This window comes from Thunnus thynnus, chromosome 23 (assembly GCF_963924715.1).
Source record: "Thunnus thynnus chromosome 23, fThuThy2.1, whole genome shotgun sequence".
Lineage (NCBI taxonomy): Eukaryota > Metazoa > Chordata > Actinopteri > Scombriformes > Scombridae > Thunnus > Thunnus thynnus.
This window is the reverse complement of record NC_089539.1, coordinates 9,107,924-9,124,129: the sequence shown is the minus strand read 5'-3', so window position 1 is coordinate 9,124,129 and position 16,206 is coordinate 9,107,924. Positions and strand designations below refer to the sequence as shown.

At 39.4% G+C, this 16,206-nt stretch overlaps 1 protein-coding gene across 2 annotated transcripts in view; it reads right to left on the bottom strand.

Annotated features, from left to right (window-relative positions):
• The window catches only part of LOC137175730 (copine-8), a 97,278-nt gene that overhangs the window by 20,998 nt on the left and 60,074 nt on the right, over positions 1-16,206 (bottom strand). For both annotated transcript variants that reach the window (XM_067581560.1, XM_067581561.1), the window contains exons 10-13: positions 13,660-13,701; positions 11,373-11,448; positions 8,209-8,262; positions 7,901-7,962 (exon numbers count right to left, since the gene is read on the bottom strand). In XM_067581560.1, the coding sequence (XP_067437661.1) occupies positions 7,901-7,962; positions 8,209-8,262; positions 11,373-11,448; positions 13,660-13,701 (234 nt within the window). The remainder of the gene's footprint in view (positions 1-7,900; positions 7,963-8,208; positions 8,263-11,372; positions 11,449-13,659; positions 13,702-16,206) is intronic.

The window sequence follows — 16,206 nt, the reverse complement described above, 5'->3', positions numbered from 1 at the left end:
AACACGGTATGAAACTGCATCTGTCACAAAACTTGTCACTTCAATTGCGTCACAAGACACTTATTTGCAAGACCCCCATATGTCCACACTTCATTAATATACTGAATATATATATAATGATATACATAATGAATACACTTGTGCATTCTTGTGACTGCTGCAAATGTTCACCATCTGCTTCTATGGATATTTTCACCACTGTTAATATATTCCTGTTCCTTTGACACTGTGAATAGCAATACCTGTAAATAGATATTACTGTGTTACATACTGTTTATCGTCTTTCTGTAATCCTTTTTTATGGCTGTTTGTTTTGTAATGATTGACTGTGTCATCTTGGCCAGGTCAGAGTTATAAAAGAGAAGCTGTTCTCAATACTTTACCTGGTTAAATAAAGGGGGAAAAAAAGGAATAGTATTTACACAGTTCCTCTACTAGTGAAGACAATGTTCCCACCTCTCTAAAACACCACTGGATCAGGTCAAAAATCTTTGTCATCAGCAAAAGAACAAGGATGTTCTTAGTACTTGAAAAGTTGATAAAAGGCTTTCACCCAACAGTGACTGCTTAATAAGGTTCTTTTATCCCCTGCTATAATGAAAACACAGAGAAAATTCCAGTAAAGTAGTTTTGCTAGGGGACAGCTACAAGGACAAGGGAGCAGAGAGAAGAGATCCGAGCAGATTCTGGTCCAGTTCCCCACGCTGGCACAGACACGCTGCAGCCTAGCAGCCTAAATTATGCATGCCCTCTTTCTCTCCCACTCTATAAGTCTCACACACACACACAAAGTTTGAGAGAGGGACTCCAATTGTGTGTGAGTGTGAGGGGCACTGCCAGAGAAACAAGGTGAAATGGGGGACGGACAATAAAAAAATGACAAAAGACAGAGAAAAGGAGGGGAGCAAAGCTTGATTAGAAACGTTACGGTGCAACATCACCGCAGGAAAATAACACTGTCATCATATCAGCATTATGAGTCACAACCATAATATATCATTTAAACAGTATGTCATGACAAAAGGAGGAAATATAGTTTCCAAACCACTGGGTTGAGTGGGTTGTAATTGTGGCATCATTTATATTAATCAACAACACCATCAAATTGATTTGTGTTATGGGATTGTAAAACTCAGTGTCATTAGCAGGGTCCTTTCAAAGTCAGTGAACAAAGTGAACCCCTAAATGTTTGACATCATCATTTTGACTCCATATGGAGAGAATATTAATATCCAGAGCAGAACACAGGACACTCTCCAAAAGGTCAACAATATCCTCTGCATTAATCAGGCAGGAATTTGAGTCAGACATCAGTTCATTGGCTTTTGGGATTTTTCCTGGATATCATCCACGCTGGCCTCCATCCTAAAGGCCTTTTAGACAATTATATCCATGTTTTTCTTGTCAGTGTTTACTTTGAATCTGCTGCCTTATTAGTCATTTCTTGTGTTTTATTTGTAAAATGAAAAAAAAAAAGCTTCATTTTCACAAACTTACTAAGTTTTGTTGTCCCTAAAAACTAGGACATAAATTTGGCAATAAAGGCTGTAAGGCAAAATGTCTGTTTCTGTGGTTTATTTCAAGGCACAGACTTACATTCCTGTCTGTGGGTGTCAGCTTACACGATGCCAAACACACACTATATAAAACACACAACAGAGTAAAAAGGCTAAAAAAAGGCTTTGTCTTATTGTGATACTTGGTTCTGTCAAAGAGGAAAACAAGCCCTGATATCTTAAACTATGCTGACAACACCAGGAGGTACAACGCTCGCCACTGGCGCTAACTAAATAAATAAATGATATCTGTTTTTAGCTGTAGCTATAGTACATTCCTCTACTGAAAACACACACACAAACAAACACAAATTATCTTAAGAGCAAAAGGAGATCTGCAGCAAAGCATTAGTGCAGAACAGGTTCAAACCAGAAAGGCAGAAAAATGTTCTGGCTGGTACGATAAGGGATTTCCAGAGGCAGTGGTTTTAAACACAACATCGCATCACTGGGCTTCAGCAGAAGAGGGAGAGATGTGAGCTTAGCCTGCCTTAAAAACCAAACCTTATCATTCAGTGTCCTGAAGGTACAGCGAAACTTCTCCAACCCCTTTATCAAGGATGAGTTTTTTTCTATTGGCCTTAAATTGCTGCAATCCACCACTCGCTAAAGTCAGCTAAACCTTTTACCTGAGAGTAAATATTTCAACACACTCACAATCATTTTGATTTGTTCTGACTAAATGTGATAAAGTAGAACAAAGATTTAATAATTTTTCACTGATCTATGAAGGCTTTCTAATCTCTTCTGTTTGGAAACTGAAGGGTTTAATTAAGGCTGCTCGACAGCTCCACTGAGTAATGGTTGACTAAGTGCCTTGCTTTAATTGCACACTGAAGATGGCTGTCCACTTTTACTTTCCCTGTTCAGATACAGTCTATGCCAGTCTTCCTGGTGTTTCTTTTTCTGTGTGTCATAAAATAAACCTGCGTGCTTCAGTGTGTTTACAGTATGTTTGTGGCCACGACTACACCTTTCCCACACCTTTCACCTGCTTCATTTATACGGACAACAGCGTCTGAATCTTGGAGACAACACAACATGTGGTAAGTGCCAGAGAAACTGCCTTATAACCACAGACAGAGAGAATCCGTGAGCAAGAAATGAAGAAAAAAAAAAAGTACAGTACGTATAATAATATGTACGTGGTGAAAGAGGGGATGCCTCTTCACCAGCTGGTTTTCTGTCAGTCACTGATCTTACCCCGCTGTTAAAGCCTACAGTGACTCAGCTAGGAACCAATATGACAAAATACCGCACGGCAGGGAGGGATGATGAGGAGGTTGCACTCAACATTCAAATGAGCTTTCCTGCAGACTGAAGAGGCTTGATGCTAATGTCTCTCCTAAATCTTGAAAGCATCTCCTTTCAAGAAGTTAAAAAAAGATTATCTCTTACGCATCAGCAAAGCCACTTTCACTACTGCAGGAGAAGACACTGGCAAACATGATCAATATCATTTAGCTCAATTTTACCTAAATAAAATACAGTGCTTTGAATTAGCAGTTAACACTAAATATGTACAGAATAAGGACAGCAAGATATGCTCAATTCATTAAAGGCAGAACTGTTTCTAACTATATAGTTATATCAGAAGTGTGCTCTCTTGCACCTGCAACCATGTCCAACAGTGATGTCACAGTGTCCTGGAGTACACCTGTACATCACTGCAGTAAAGAGAGACGTTTATCCACTGGAAGTAAGCAAAAACAAGATTTTCAGGGGGTATTAAATTACTCTTTAAAACCCCTATCTTTCAAATTATACTGTCTTAACATGCATTGCTATTTGCAGCACAATCTTTTGTGATACAACAACTAGGAGTTGCCTTAGTCAGAAACATTCACATAGGGGCTTTAATAGTAACAGTCCATAACTGATCTGTTAAAATCTACAGTGGTTAGACACATCTGAAAGCCACAAAGACACATTTCACTTGAATAAAACATTTCCATTCCTAGCACACATGCTTTCTTTCTTTCTTTCTTTCGTTCCTGAGCAGTCCGCTATAAAACTGGGCTGCTATGGAGACAGTAGTCACCACTGATGATACCACTACTACTTATGTTAGGTGGAGCGGAGCAAGTGGACCCAAATGCTAGAGACTGCAGGATGAGCAGGGCTGAAGAACAAACAACAAATTCTTTATTTTGGTTTAAGTGCAGGCAGAGCTAAATTGAACTGAGCAGAGCAAAACTGAACAATGCAGTGAAGAACTAAGCAAAACAAAGTATCCAACAAAACCGAACTGCAAACCAGGACTTAAATACAAACTGAACTGACGAGGAGATGAGGTACAGGTGGAACAGGAGAACAAGAAAGGAGTTGATAGACTGGGAAGTCATAAGGAGCAGGGCAGGGCTAATGAGGCTGTATGCAGGGCAGGTGTGGAGGGAAAACAGGGGAAAAACACAAAAGAACAATAGCTGCTCAGGGCCGAGGACAAACCAAAAACAGAACCCCATCCATAAGCCAAAGTCCACAATATGACCATGCACAAAACTGTTCATATATAAACCGTCATTAATAAAACTGTCGAGTGGAGTGGCTTGTATGTTAAGGCTGCATGAAACAACAGAAATCAAACTAAAAGACAACTGCAGCTCTGAATAACATAACTAGTGTTTCAGTTGACTTAAGCGCTAGTTCCAACAAGAGTCAATGTAGAAAGCAACAGTATCTCAAGTAGTCCTTAAATATAATCTGTAACCTCTTATCTGTCCTTCCTCCCAGTCAGTCCAGTCTTAAACAGGCAGAAAATCCTCATGGTATCTAGTGGACTGCTGGAGGGATATAGAGCCAGACTGGGACAGAACCATAACAACTTACTACTTACATACTTAAACAAAGGAGAGGTTAGCCCAGTTGTCATGACATTATGTCTTTTTACGGTTACTGATATCACCATTTAGGGGAAATAAAACTGAATTCTAGTCTTGACAGGCAGTCTCAAAAGGCTGTTTGCACTGTAAAGAAGTACAAATATACAAAGTGAAAATGCTCCATTTAAGACAAAAAGGTGTTTCAAAATGATCACGAGTCCTCTTTGTCTTATATTTAAGAGCCAGGGGGAAACGTATGCATGAGTGCACCTGCATGAGTGGCCTAAAAACGGCATCAGAGGTTGTGCGATGTGACCTCTCCTGATGATATGCAAACAGGTGTTGCTGAATGGACACTGTTCATCTAGCTAGAGGAGAGGAGAGGAGAGGAGAGGAGAGGAGAGATAAACATACCTGCATTAAGTTGAATTAAACATTGATTTTGGCAGCTGTATTGTGCTTGTTCATTTGGTACTGTACATAAATACTCAGAAAAAAAACATCTTGGGTGCTTTTTCACAAATCTTTGTCTTGATTCTGAGCGTCTGCTCCTTTCACTAATGATAACCTCTCAATACGAGCAGAGTTCCCTCCTGCTTCTATTCTGGTTTCAATACTCAATTCACAAACCAAAACAAGGGAAAACAATATCTGTCACTATGAGTGACATGGCACCCATCAAAGGCATGACTCCAAATGAAAGATATAGTCAACAATTCCTCATTTTTATCCTCATGCTCATGAATAGCAGCCTCTTTGTGGAAAACCATGGGTGGTACTAATGCTTTATCACAGGGGATGAAAAAGAATGAGAGCAGTGTCGCTCTGGATTGAGATGGAGCCTTCTCAAATCAGTCATTTATGCTAATGCTGTCAGCAGATCATGTTCCTAATTAGGTCCAAATGAACAATTAGCTGATTGGGTTGAAGCTGCATAAAGAGCTGCAAATCAGAAGATAAGAGAGCAGTGGGGAGGAGAGCTGAGAGGAGATAAAAGGAAATGACAAAATACCTGTGCAGAAAGTCCAGAAAGATTGAGACACAACAGGGATTTCAGGGAAATGCTTGAGTGAGAAAGCACCTAGGGGGGTGTGTGTCTGCCTGTGCAAGCAAGGGTGTCTGTGCAGTCTGCCCATTATGCAATTGGAGTAAGTGCAACTGGACCATTACAGGCCATTTAGGTTTCAAACTGTGAGACAGCACTTGGCACTTCATTTAGCCACACAAGCGTATAACAGCGACCAGCTCACACTCCCAAAGCACAGCCAAACCCCCCCCCCTCCCAAAAAAAACACTCTTCCTGAGAGTTTCAAAGTGCTCTCTGACTGACAGTGCTGCTGAAAATGTGGTCTTAGATGGGATTTCTCCATTAGCAGTTAGCGACAGAGCAAGTAAACATACGCCAGGACATGTGGTGAAAGTACACGCATGCATTTCACAGCCAGCACGCACGCAGTCCGATATAGCAACCCTGACTGTCATGCAAATTAATCACTCTTAGCACATGAATATAATGTGCAGCTTCAGTTCTATCTTCTTAAAGGACAGTTTCACAGTTTTTCAAGTCTGTCTTAAAACAACAGTCAGTTGCCCAAATGAACATTGAAACATGTTTTTCTTGCTGTAATCATTCCTCCTGTTCATACTGGCTATTTCTAGATTCCTTCATAACGCACTTACAATATAAGTGATGGGGGATAAAATACGAAGCTTCAGCTGTACAAATGAGTCAAATCAAGTAGATATCTTTCAATGTTACAGTCTTTTCAGTGCCAAAGTTCCTCTATTTGTTACTATATTTCCACCACAGCTCAACAGGTAAACACAAAGAGGGATTTCGATGTAATCAATCAATCAAACTTTATTTGTAAAGCACCTGTCATACAGGTTGGTGCAGTTCAAAGTGCTTCACAGATGACTGACAAGCTGATAATAAGACAGAACATATCATGTCATTAAAAGATGAATATGTCTTCAAAAAACCGATATCGACGCACATAATAACCACACTGTACATTCACATCTACATACATTGTACCATCATATATTACTTTGGATAAAATCATATATTCATCTTCCTCTGTGTGTGTGTGTGTGTGCGTGTGTGTGTGTGTGTGTGTGTGTGTTTGATAACAGGTAGAGGTTGAGGTCGACTCAGTGCTGCCTCAGAGTTCAGAGATTGAGGTCCTGTAGCTTGCAGCCTCTTGGCATCGTAGCTGTGTTTGTGTACGAGGGAAAGTGTCTATAGTAAATTCATGCCTAGAGCAATGTACATGCTGACAAGTACAGCACACATGCCTGCATTGCATTCCAGCGGGTTATAAAGTCAGCTGATAAATAATTCAGAACATATCACACTTTTCCTTCCATATTCGACTCCTGTGTAGTAAAGTTACGGTAAACCTTTCTGCCTCTGGCTCTTTAGTAGCTAAATGCTCCATTATGTTTGCCAGCTGTTTGGTGCCAGGCAGGCGGTGTTCAGTGGAAACAGTTCAGTGGGAACAGTTGCCTACTGTGGCTGAAATCGACTTCACGTGTAAGAGAGCAGTGAGAACGAACGAAAGTGTTCAACTAATCAATGTGTCAAAGTTTAAGGCAGGTTTTACAGGCGAAATCCATTAAATTGTTTGTGTTGCAGTGAGTCTACTGTAGGCAGTGTTGGCTTCTTGGATAATCCTCTCACTGGCTCAAGTAATTTCTGGCCAGCTTTTTACCCCTCTTCTCTAAGCTGTATGCTACCTCTTTTTTGAAATCCTTTTAAGAAGAGCAACAGCCAGGACAAAAGCTATTAGCTGTTTCTTTCGAAAGTTTGTCACATAGGCAACAAACTTCTACTCTCAGTCTTTTTTATTTAGTATTTTATCTTAATACTAGACACAAAGTTAAAGCCAGCTGACGTTCTGTAACACATGAAAACCACAGCTATAAAGGCAGTAGGAACAGAGAGATAAAAAGATGAAAATGTAGATTTTTGTTCCCCAAAGTTTCACGTGCGCACACACAAACACACACTCTCCCTTTCTCTCTCTTGACAGTCTCCCCCTCTGTGAGTCTAATGAAGGCAAATGTGTAGGTGAGCATTCATGCTATGCCTGGTTGCACACAGTCAACCCTCCTGAGCAACATACGTACACAAACACATATACATAGACACACACGCAAGCACACGCGGAGGCAAATGGCACGGGCGAGTGCTGAAACACAATGCAAGATTACACACAAGGACACGGACACACACTAGAGCGCCTGAGCTCTGTGTACCTGACTTCAGGTCGCCCCATCTGTCAGTCTCTCTTTCTCTCTCTCTTCTTTCACTTTCTTTCTCTCACATGCAAATGTACACTTTTCCATCTGATTCACTCACACTGAGGGATCATTATCTTTGGCATATTGAAGACACTGAGTCACGATGGGGTTATTATCGGGACAGGGACTGCCATACTCAGCGTGTCGCTTCTCATTAAAGGACTACAACCTCAACCTCTCAGTGTGCGTTTAATGAATGCATGGTCATTCACCTACCCTCCTTTGATATAGTCCAGGAAGGTGACTTCAATGTCCACCAGGAATGACAGCAGTGTTACCTGTAATAGATAGGGGCACAATCAGCTTTGTGTCAGTGATAATGACTTTCAAGTATTGCCACTGATGGCACAAATTAAGTGTCTTATTCTTTCTAATACAGCAAATACAACGACTGGTCAAATTACAAAACTAATCATTAAGCAGTATGAAACAAGCACCAGTCTAAACCTGCTGTAGTAGAGTCTATGAAAGTCAATGTATCAAAGGAAAGAACAATGCATTTGATTTGATGGATGTCGCCTCACCGTTCCAGAGTTGAGGTATTTTTTCTTCTTCCCCTTCTTCTTTGGATTTACCACCTGAAAAAGACAGGATCATCTCTTGTGAGTCCAAAATCTATGTAATTATTTCTTTACTAATCTTCGCAATTTTTCATTGGTGTTATATAGAGTTAGGTACTGAGAATTGGAATCAGCTCCGAATTCATAAGACGCAGAAATTTGATTCCTCATCAATTCCTGAAAGCAAAGTTTGGGCCAATACTACACTTCCATCTACAATACTTCACCTGTTACACATGCATAAACATAAATGCATAAAGTTTGCAATATGGAAGCCTGAAGCAAGTCCATCTAACATGAAGAATTTACTGCACGATGTAAGAATGCTACAATTTTGATGTATACAGTAGCAGTGATGATGCTAGAATCAGCTAATGCTAGTGCATCCAGCTCAAGTAAAAACAGTGAACAGCAGCAAACACTTTTAACCTGTGTGTGGCCACATAAGTATTATTTATAAATTCTTTATATATTTCATCTTTTCACCGAAAAGAATCACAAAATACTTTTTTAGCCTAAATCTGCTAAAGAGAAATAAGTTTTGACTTAGCTTACGTTTCAGGTTGTGAGGACAAATGAAAGCTGAAATGTATAAAGGTGTCTGGTAATAGTGTGTGTGGTTGTGAATGTGTTAGCAAACAGTTGTCTACTTTATAAATCCAGCATGATTCATTTGCTTTTGGCCACTCGATGACTGTTCATTATTCACTCTCATTTTAGCTTTGTTTTGAGTCACCACCAACTCCTTTCTCTCTTTAGCTGCTAAATGCTCCAATATGTTCACCAGCTAGATAGTGGCTGACTTTGTCTCTACCATTTGTTGCTCTGCAGTTATTTGAGTGGATTTTTAGAGCTTTTTTTTTGCTGAAAACAGCTTCCTGCTGCTGTTAAAAGTGACCTTTAACAGTGAACCAAAGCAGTACAGCTCTGTAGAGCGGAGGAGAACTGAGCGAGCAGTCATGTGATTCACTGCAAATAAATTGATTACAGCTGCTTTAATATTTATTTACATGTACAGTACAACTTACATACCTCCTTCCCTCTCTCCATGCTTCTATACATCAAACACTCCCCTGAAAAAACCACCATGAACATGCCTTCGAGCACTGCACTCAACCCATAACTTTTCAACAGGAACAGCTCAGTCTGGGTGACTTTATGAATATGTAACAGGCACGAAGTCAGCCTCCCTCGGAAAAATAAAGATTCCTATGCATTAAAACCAGCTTTCCCTATTGCTTTGAGACCCCATTGTTTTGCAAACAGAATAGAAAACAGCCACTCTTTGAGCCATGCCCCTAAATCCACTTTCTTGCTCATGCTGAGGCCTGAGCTCATTAAAACATCCAATTGCTTCTGTGATGTTGGGAGCAGCCAGAAACAGACCTGAAACTCCCTTTGAATCCCAAACACTGCATCTGGGCTTTTATATCAGAGCTTTATGGTCTAATTAAACTATGCCAAGGTTAAACAGAAAAAGAGGACCTCAGGGAAACAACATACAAATGTGTGGATTCATGCATTTCTCCTTGGTTCAACATTGCAATAGGTACATACAAGGACACGTTTGCCTCTGGAGGTGAGGTGCAATGATTGAAACCTGGTCGTAACACACACACACACACACACACACACACACACACACACACACACACACACACACACACACACAGATACGAGCCTTTGGAAATGCAAAGTCTGCTTGAAGTTGAGGAGAAACCAGATTCAAGAAGCCAGAAATCACAAAATTACTTTGTGTGAGTGCGCATATCTGTAGTTGTCTGCGAGTGTGTGTCTCTATCTCTTTGCTGCTCCTCACATACTTGTCATTGTGTGTCAGTGTGCAACTCTACATGTGTGTGCCTCTGTGTGTGTGCACATCTGAGAGCTATTAGGCAAACAGCAGCTGTTTAAAATGACAGTCCCCTGTGTGCTCTCCACTCTGTGTGGTACTGTTAATCAGAAAGTGTTGACTCTTCCTGGGAGAAGATAAGCCAGCGATCCATCATAACTGTCAGTGTGTGTGTGTGTGTGTTTGTTAGAGAGAGAGAGGGAACATGGGGGAGAGAAAAAAATAGGATTTCTTCTGCTTTGGTTTTCTCAGGTGGGAGATTCCAGTGCGGTGTTATTAGGTAACATGGTTCCTGTGCCACACTGATTTCATAATTTCATACTTTCATACTTTAAAAACTTTTATTTCTTCAGAGGATTTGAAGATTTTGGTTGTCTTGTGAGAGCTCATATCACTATTGATTATTCATCTCTAATACAGTATAATATTTGAGATTGTAGGGGACATATAATCTCTTCTACTAGAAAACATTGAAAAAATACATTTGGAGCCTTGATACAACTTGCCTTGAAACAATGGTACTCGGGATCAACGGCCTAAATGGGATTTGGGATTCTTTGGGCCTGGCGGTGCCCAAATAAAATGTTGCAGAGATGGGATATATTTTTATGATGTGGGCAGGGGCAGGCGGTGTCACCACTGGATAAAATTTCATATATAAAAATATAAGACTAGAGGTCTCTCTCTCTGTCTCTTACCCTCTCTTTTTGGACTGGTCATGTAGTTAGCTACATGTTTTTTGTGTCAACAACATAACAATTTTCCATTCCTCATAACTCATGTGAATACAATAACACTATCAATGCTGCTCTGAAGTCTGACATTTCAGCATCTGGTTTGTGTTCATTTTTATGGAAAATTACATGATCAAATCATCATTTAAATTATTTATGCTCTGTTAGTTTCCACTGCCCCAAGCTAAAGCCGTTTGTTTTTACGTTTAATGGCATTTAATGGCATTTATTTTCAGTTCACATCTTTAGATGAGTAACATGTGCTACATGTGCTTTATTTGCTCTGTTGGATTTCAAGAGAAAATTGTTTTGTCTGGTTTGAGTTATCTTCAGTAGAAAAAGTGACTAATGAAAATGGTTTAATTATCATTCCAATTACTGTGGGTAGATATAGATTTATTTTGAGTGATCTTCTGACCTGTACACTGGTTTGGACAGGAGAATCCGAGTTGAATTGAAAACAGTCTCACATGTACAAAGAAGCTTGCACATAGATACACACACACACACACACACACACACACACACACACACACACTCACCTCATAGACGTTGAACTGGCTCTGCCCTCTGGATAATTCTCTGTAGCTGGTGCTGAACTCTCCGATAAAGTCATGACTGCAGTGAGAAGTGAGAGAGGCAGAGAGAGGGACGAGGAGGAGGGGAGTTTCAAAAGGAATGCGTTAAAAAGTAACACTGTCTGACAACAAATCCTATTTTATCTTATTTTCAGACCAAAATGTAGTGGCGATCCCAACATGTGAGGTAAAAAAGACAAACTGATGTGATGTGAGTTTTAAACTGAACTGCTTCAGTCCCAGAAAAGACAACTTATGTAACTTAAAAGTCAGAGAAACAACGAGGTTTGTTGTTAGTGAGTATGAACACCAACATGAAAAAAGACAGCAGACATTTTTGTGTACATGGAGAAAACAAAAGTTTAGAGTGACACTGTTGCTGAATTCACCCAAACTTGTTAAAATGATCAGCATTAAACAGTTCCACTGAAAACCATGAAACCAAAATGTCACTGTGTTCCCCCTAAAAGATAAAATGCTGCATAGAATGCAAAGTATAAAGAATGGAGAAGTAACTCCCTGTTGAACTACAGCTTGACAAATGTCACTTAGGAAAATTCTCCTTTCTTTTTGTCTGACTGTCAGCCAGCCAGACTCCAGACTCATCATTAAGCAGTCAGTCTGTAACGATCCTGCACCCAGCCTCCTTACCTACTGAAAACATAGACTTGTGTTAATTATGTGTGACTTGGATTAAATTAGCTGTACACAGGAAGCTAACATGTGCTGAATGATAATGTAATCAAGCCAAGAAGTAGGCTAAAGTAATTAGGAAATGTATTGCTGTCTATTTATCTCTGTTTACTAGTTTTAACATTGGGCTTATCAGATCCTTATCTGTAAAATAAGATCCAAATGCTCATGATCTTACAAGCTATGGAGCCTCAAAACTGACAAAATGTAAAAGGTTATCAGACAAGTAAAAAATGTAACTGAATACATAAATTAATGATACTGTTACTTGAATCATTTAAATGGAGTTAAAAAATAAATGTAAAGCCTTATACTTTCCCTTAAACCTCCCACCAGTTGGTGAAACAGTTGTTAACTTTATACATAAAACTACGCCAGCCAGTTCATGTAATGTTAACCGTCCACATATTGTTGTAACCTCACTGTACAAAGTTCTTGAAACAGTAGCTAAAACATTTTAGCAAGCAAGCTAATGTTAACAAAGCTAGTTTGCTAACGTAATTAGAAGTTTACAGACACAATGCTTCTCTTCCATGGATGTATTATAAGAGCTGTATAGGGCTCTGCCACTCAGCCTTGCAGCCAATTTTTCCCAGTGGTCACTCATGATATTGCAGCAAAAAAATTCCCCTGCAGCCCAAAAAGCATTTTCCCCATAGACCTCCATTATAAAAGAGACGTCTGTAAAACTGTTGTCAGGACACTTCGAATTGCAAACAAGGTCAATTATGACTCTATAATGAATATTTGATCAATGGAGGTTTTACATTTGTACGATGTACAATGTAAAGTCTATGGGCCAAGCGGGAACTCGCAGGCGGGGCATATTCAGTGGGCCGCATAACGTGGAAGCAAACCCGGAAGCTAGAAACTTTTTTTGGCATATGCGCCAGCCGAGCAATTCGTATTGTATTGAATGGGCACCATTTTTGGCCAGGTATCCAGCACTTATAATACATCCATGTTCTCTTCATAACATTATCTTTGTCTTCATGTGAATGTCTCTTCTCCCTAAGGACCACAGTGGAAATAAGTCTTGGTCTTAATTGTTTGTAATTTAATGTTTCCTTCTCATTCTATTAAAACAACAAACTTATCAAAAGTTTCTAGCATCAGCTTGCTAACTTGCTAGCTATCAGCTTACTTTGATAGCATTAACTTGCCTTCTGGCTGTTTCTCAGTGTTAAGCTACCTGTGTTTAAAAAAACAATGAAAATATAACTATATAAGTTGCCTGCATAAACACAACAGATGTTGAAAACTCTAAACTGTCAAACTGTCTAAACTTGTCTTGATTTCTCTTAGTAATTGTTACTTTAGTTAACAAAGTACCCAAAAGCTGTTGGGTAGGTGTTGAATCAGAAGAAAACATCATTTGTCCAGTCATGCATCTAGATCTATGCAAATTGCCAGTTACCTATTCACCAAATCAGTTGTCCAGTAGTTACTTATGAATTGAACCAACAAAGTGTGTGTTTGCAGGCTGTAATTTAAATGGTTATTTGACATCTGTATTACAAAAAAACCCAAAACCATTTAAATGAAAAAGAGGAATTACCTGCCATCTCTGTCCCAGTCGTACACCTCAACCTTGATTGTTCTGTTGGGAGAAGCACCAGATAGGATCAGGTTTAAAAAACAACTTTGTTTTTCTTTTCCTGAATAATGGATCTATCCAGGAAGAGATAGTTACATGTTTATCCTGATATCCATTTCCACATTTCTTGAAACACTACCAATGCTTAGCTGCAACATGCAACACCATGATAATGTTGCTGGACATTAAAATAAAATAAAAAGTCAACTTGGCTCTATATATTTCCAGAATTCAACAAACCTGACATAGTATAATCACATTCAAAGTGATAAATATCTTCTATACTTGACGTTGTGTCTAACACTTGATCAGAAGAATGCTAATTTCTTTTGTAATTGTTGTCATGGACCCGTTCGGAGACACAGATCCATTCTGCAGCTTATCTTTATTCTAACACACTGTCTGCCTGTCACTTTATTTGCCTCCGGTGATATGCTCTCCTCATCTCCAAATACATCTATTTCTGCATCCCATTATAGCTCACAAGGAAATGGAAAAAAAAAAACCAACTGAATAGTCTGCAAGAGGAAGATATGCTGCGCTCACTCTATCTATCAATATCTTCAACAGAGGGGTCATTTCTCTCTGACAAAAGCAGGAGAGCAATACACAGAGAACGAGAGGGGTGAGGCTAAAGGATAATAGAACAGAGAGGGAATTAAAACAGAGATCAAAAGGCACTCTGCTGGAGAGAATAAGACAGGGAGAAGGCAAAAGAGTAAGAGGAAATGTAAAAAAAGAGTAAAAACTGACAGAAAATAAATAAAAAATGGTCAGAGTGACAAAATGGTTAAAGAGAGAGAAGAGAGGTGTTTGTCTTAGTTGAGAAGTGGAGACAGACTACAGGTTACACTGCAGTATCATGGTGTTTGGAAGAGTCGCATAAGTTAGTAATAGCTTAAGGAATTGACTTTCATTAATGAATGCACTTGTACTGTTAACTCACTGTGTTAGCCTTAAAACTGGTAAATATCACGTGTAAAGGTTTGTGAACACACAGCAGTATTTCATGACTTTTGTCTGACTTTGTTTTCTTACCGCAGCTACTCTACAACTCAGACAACTTTCTTACACCCAAGCAAAAACTGTACTTTTCCATCCTCCTCATCTTTCAGTATGAGAGGGAGTGGAAATACAAACCATCATTAATGGGCTTTAGAGCTGCACAGGGAGCCAGATGCACATTAGAGGAAAAGCAGTAATAAAGTTAAGGGGTGGGAATTGGCTGACTGAGCATCGAGACTTGGCACTCTGGGGATGGATGAGACCTGGTTTCGCAAAACACTTTCTTCTCGAGAGAGACCAGTGTGTGCGCAGCTGCCTGCATAAATTTGCCCGTAGATGTGTGTGTGTGTTTATGGGTGTGTGTCTTATTAAGTCAGTGTTATGCCACATCTCAGCAGGAAACATCCCATCACTCTGAGCTTTGATGATGTGACAGGAAATTGACAATGATTTCACTTGTTAAACTTATGTCTTCACTCTGTGTGCGTGCGTGTGTATATGTGTGTGTGTGTGAGAGAGAGAGAGACAGAGAGAGAGAGATAGAGAGAGAGAGAGAGAGAGAGAGAGAGAGAGAGAGAGAGAACACAGGCTCCTCAGTGCACCTATGAGCAGTAAAACACAGTTCTCCATTGTTTGCCAGCTTGAGCTCTTCCTTATCTCTTCTCACAGGCCGCAGAGAGACAGACTGAACACATCGTGTGTCTGTGTATGTGTGTGTGTGTATACTGTGTGTGTGCAGTCCACTGTGGCTTTCCTGAGTCTCCCATTGATAACACATGGTGTGACTCAACTCCCCTAATAAGCTTATTGGACCAAACTTCAGATCAATGCTGTCGTCTGCTAGCTAAGCTAAGCCAAACCCTATTGTCCACTCCTTTGTGCCTTTTTCACTACATGACTGCTATCGACACTGGAGGTGGACACAAACATATCACGGACACAAGAGAGATGCTCTTTTATTTGTTTTCTCAGTTTGACTTCTCCTGAGACAGTGTCCCTCACAAGAAGAGCGCCTTTTAGTAATGCAAAATATTGTAAAGACACAGTAATTTGAATTATATTTAAGTTACAGCAGGTATATTAAAGAGGCAATACTTAAGTTAAAATAAAGGTTTATTTTACAGATCCTTCTTTTTTGGATATTCTTCAGTAATTTCCAGATGTTTCAGTTAATGTACGGTAACTTGGTACTTAAACAGAAACCATGTTAAGTCAGTACGGTTACAATAGTCTTAAGTCACTGCACTGCTGGTCAACTGAACATGCAAAATATGTGAAAATCTTCTGTCATATATGAGATGAACATTTTCAATAACAAATGAATAATTAATTAATATTTACTTGGCAAATTATAGCAAATATATCCCATTTTACCTGTAATTAGAAACAAATTACACAATTATTTCCATGCTAGGATTTTTTTCTTGAAATTAATTATTTTAATTCCTTTAATTCTTAATTTTTATTCCTATTTATTAGAAAAATTAGATTTATTACTAATTA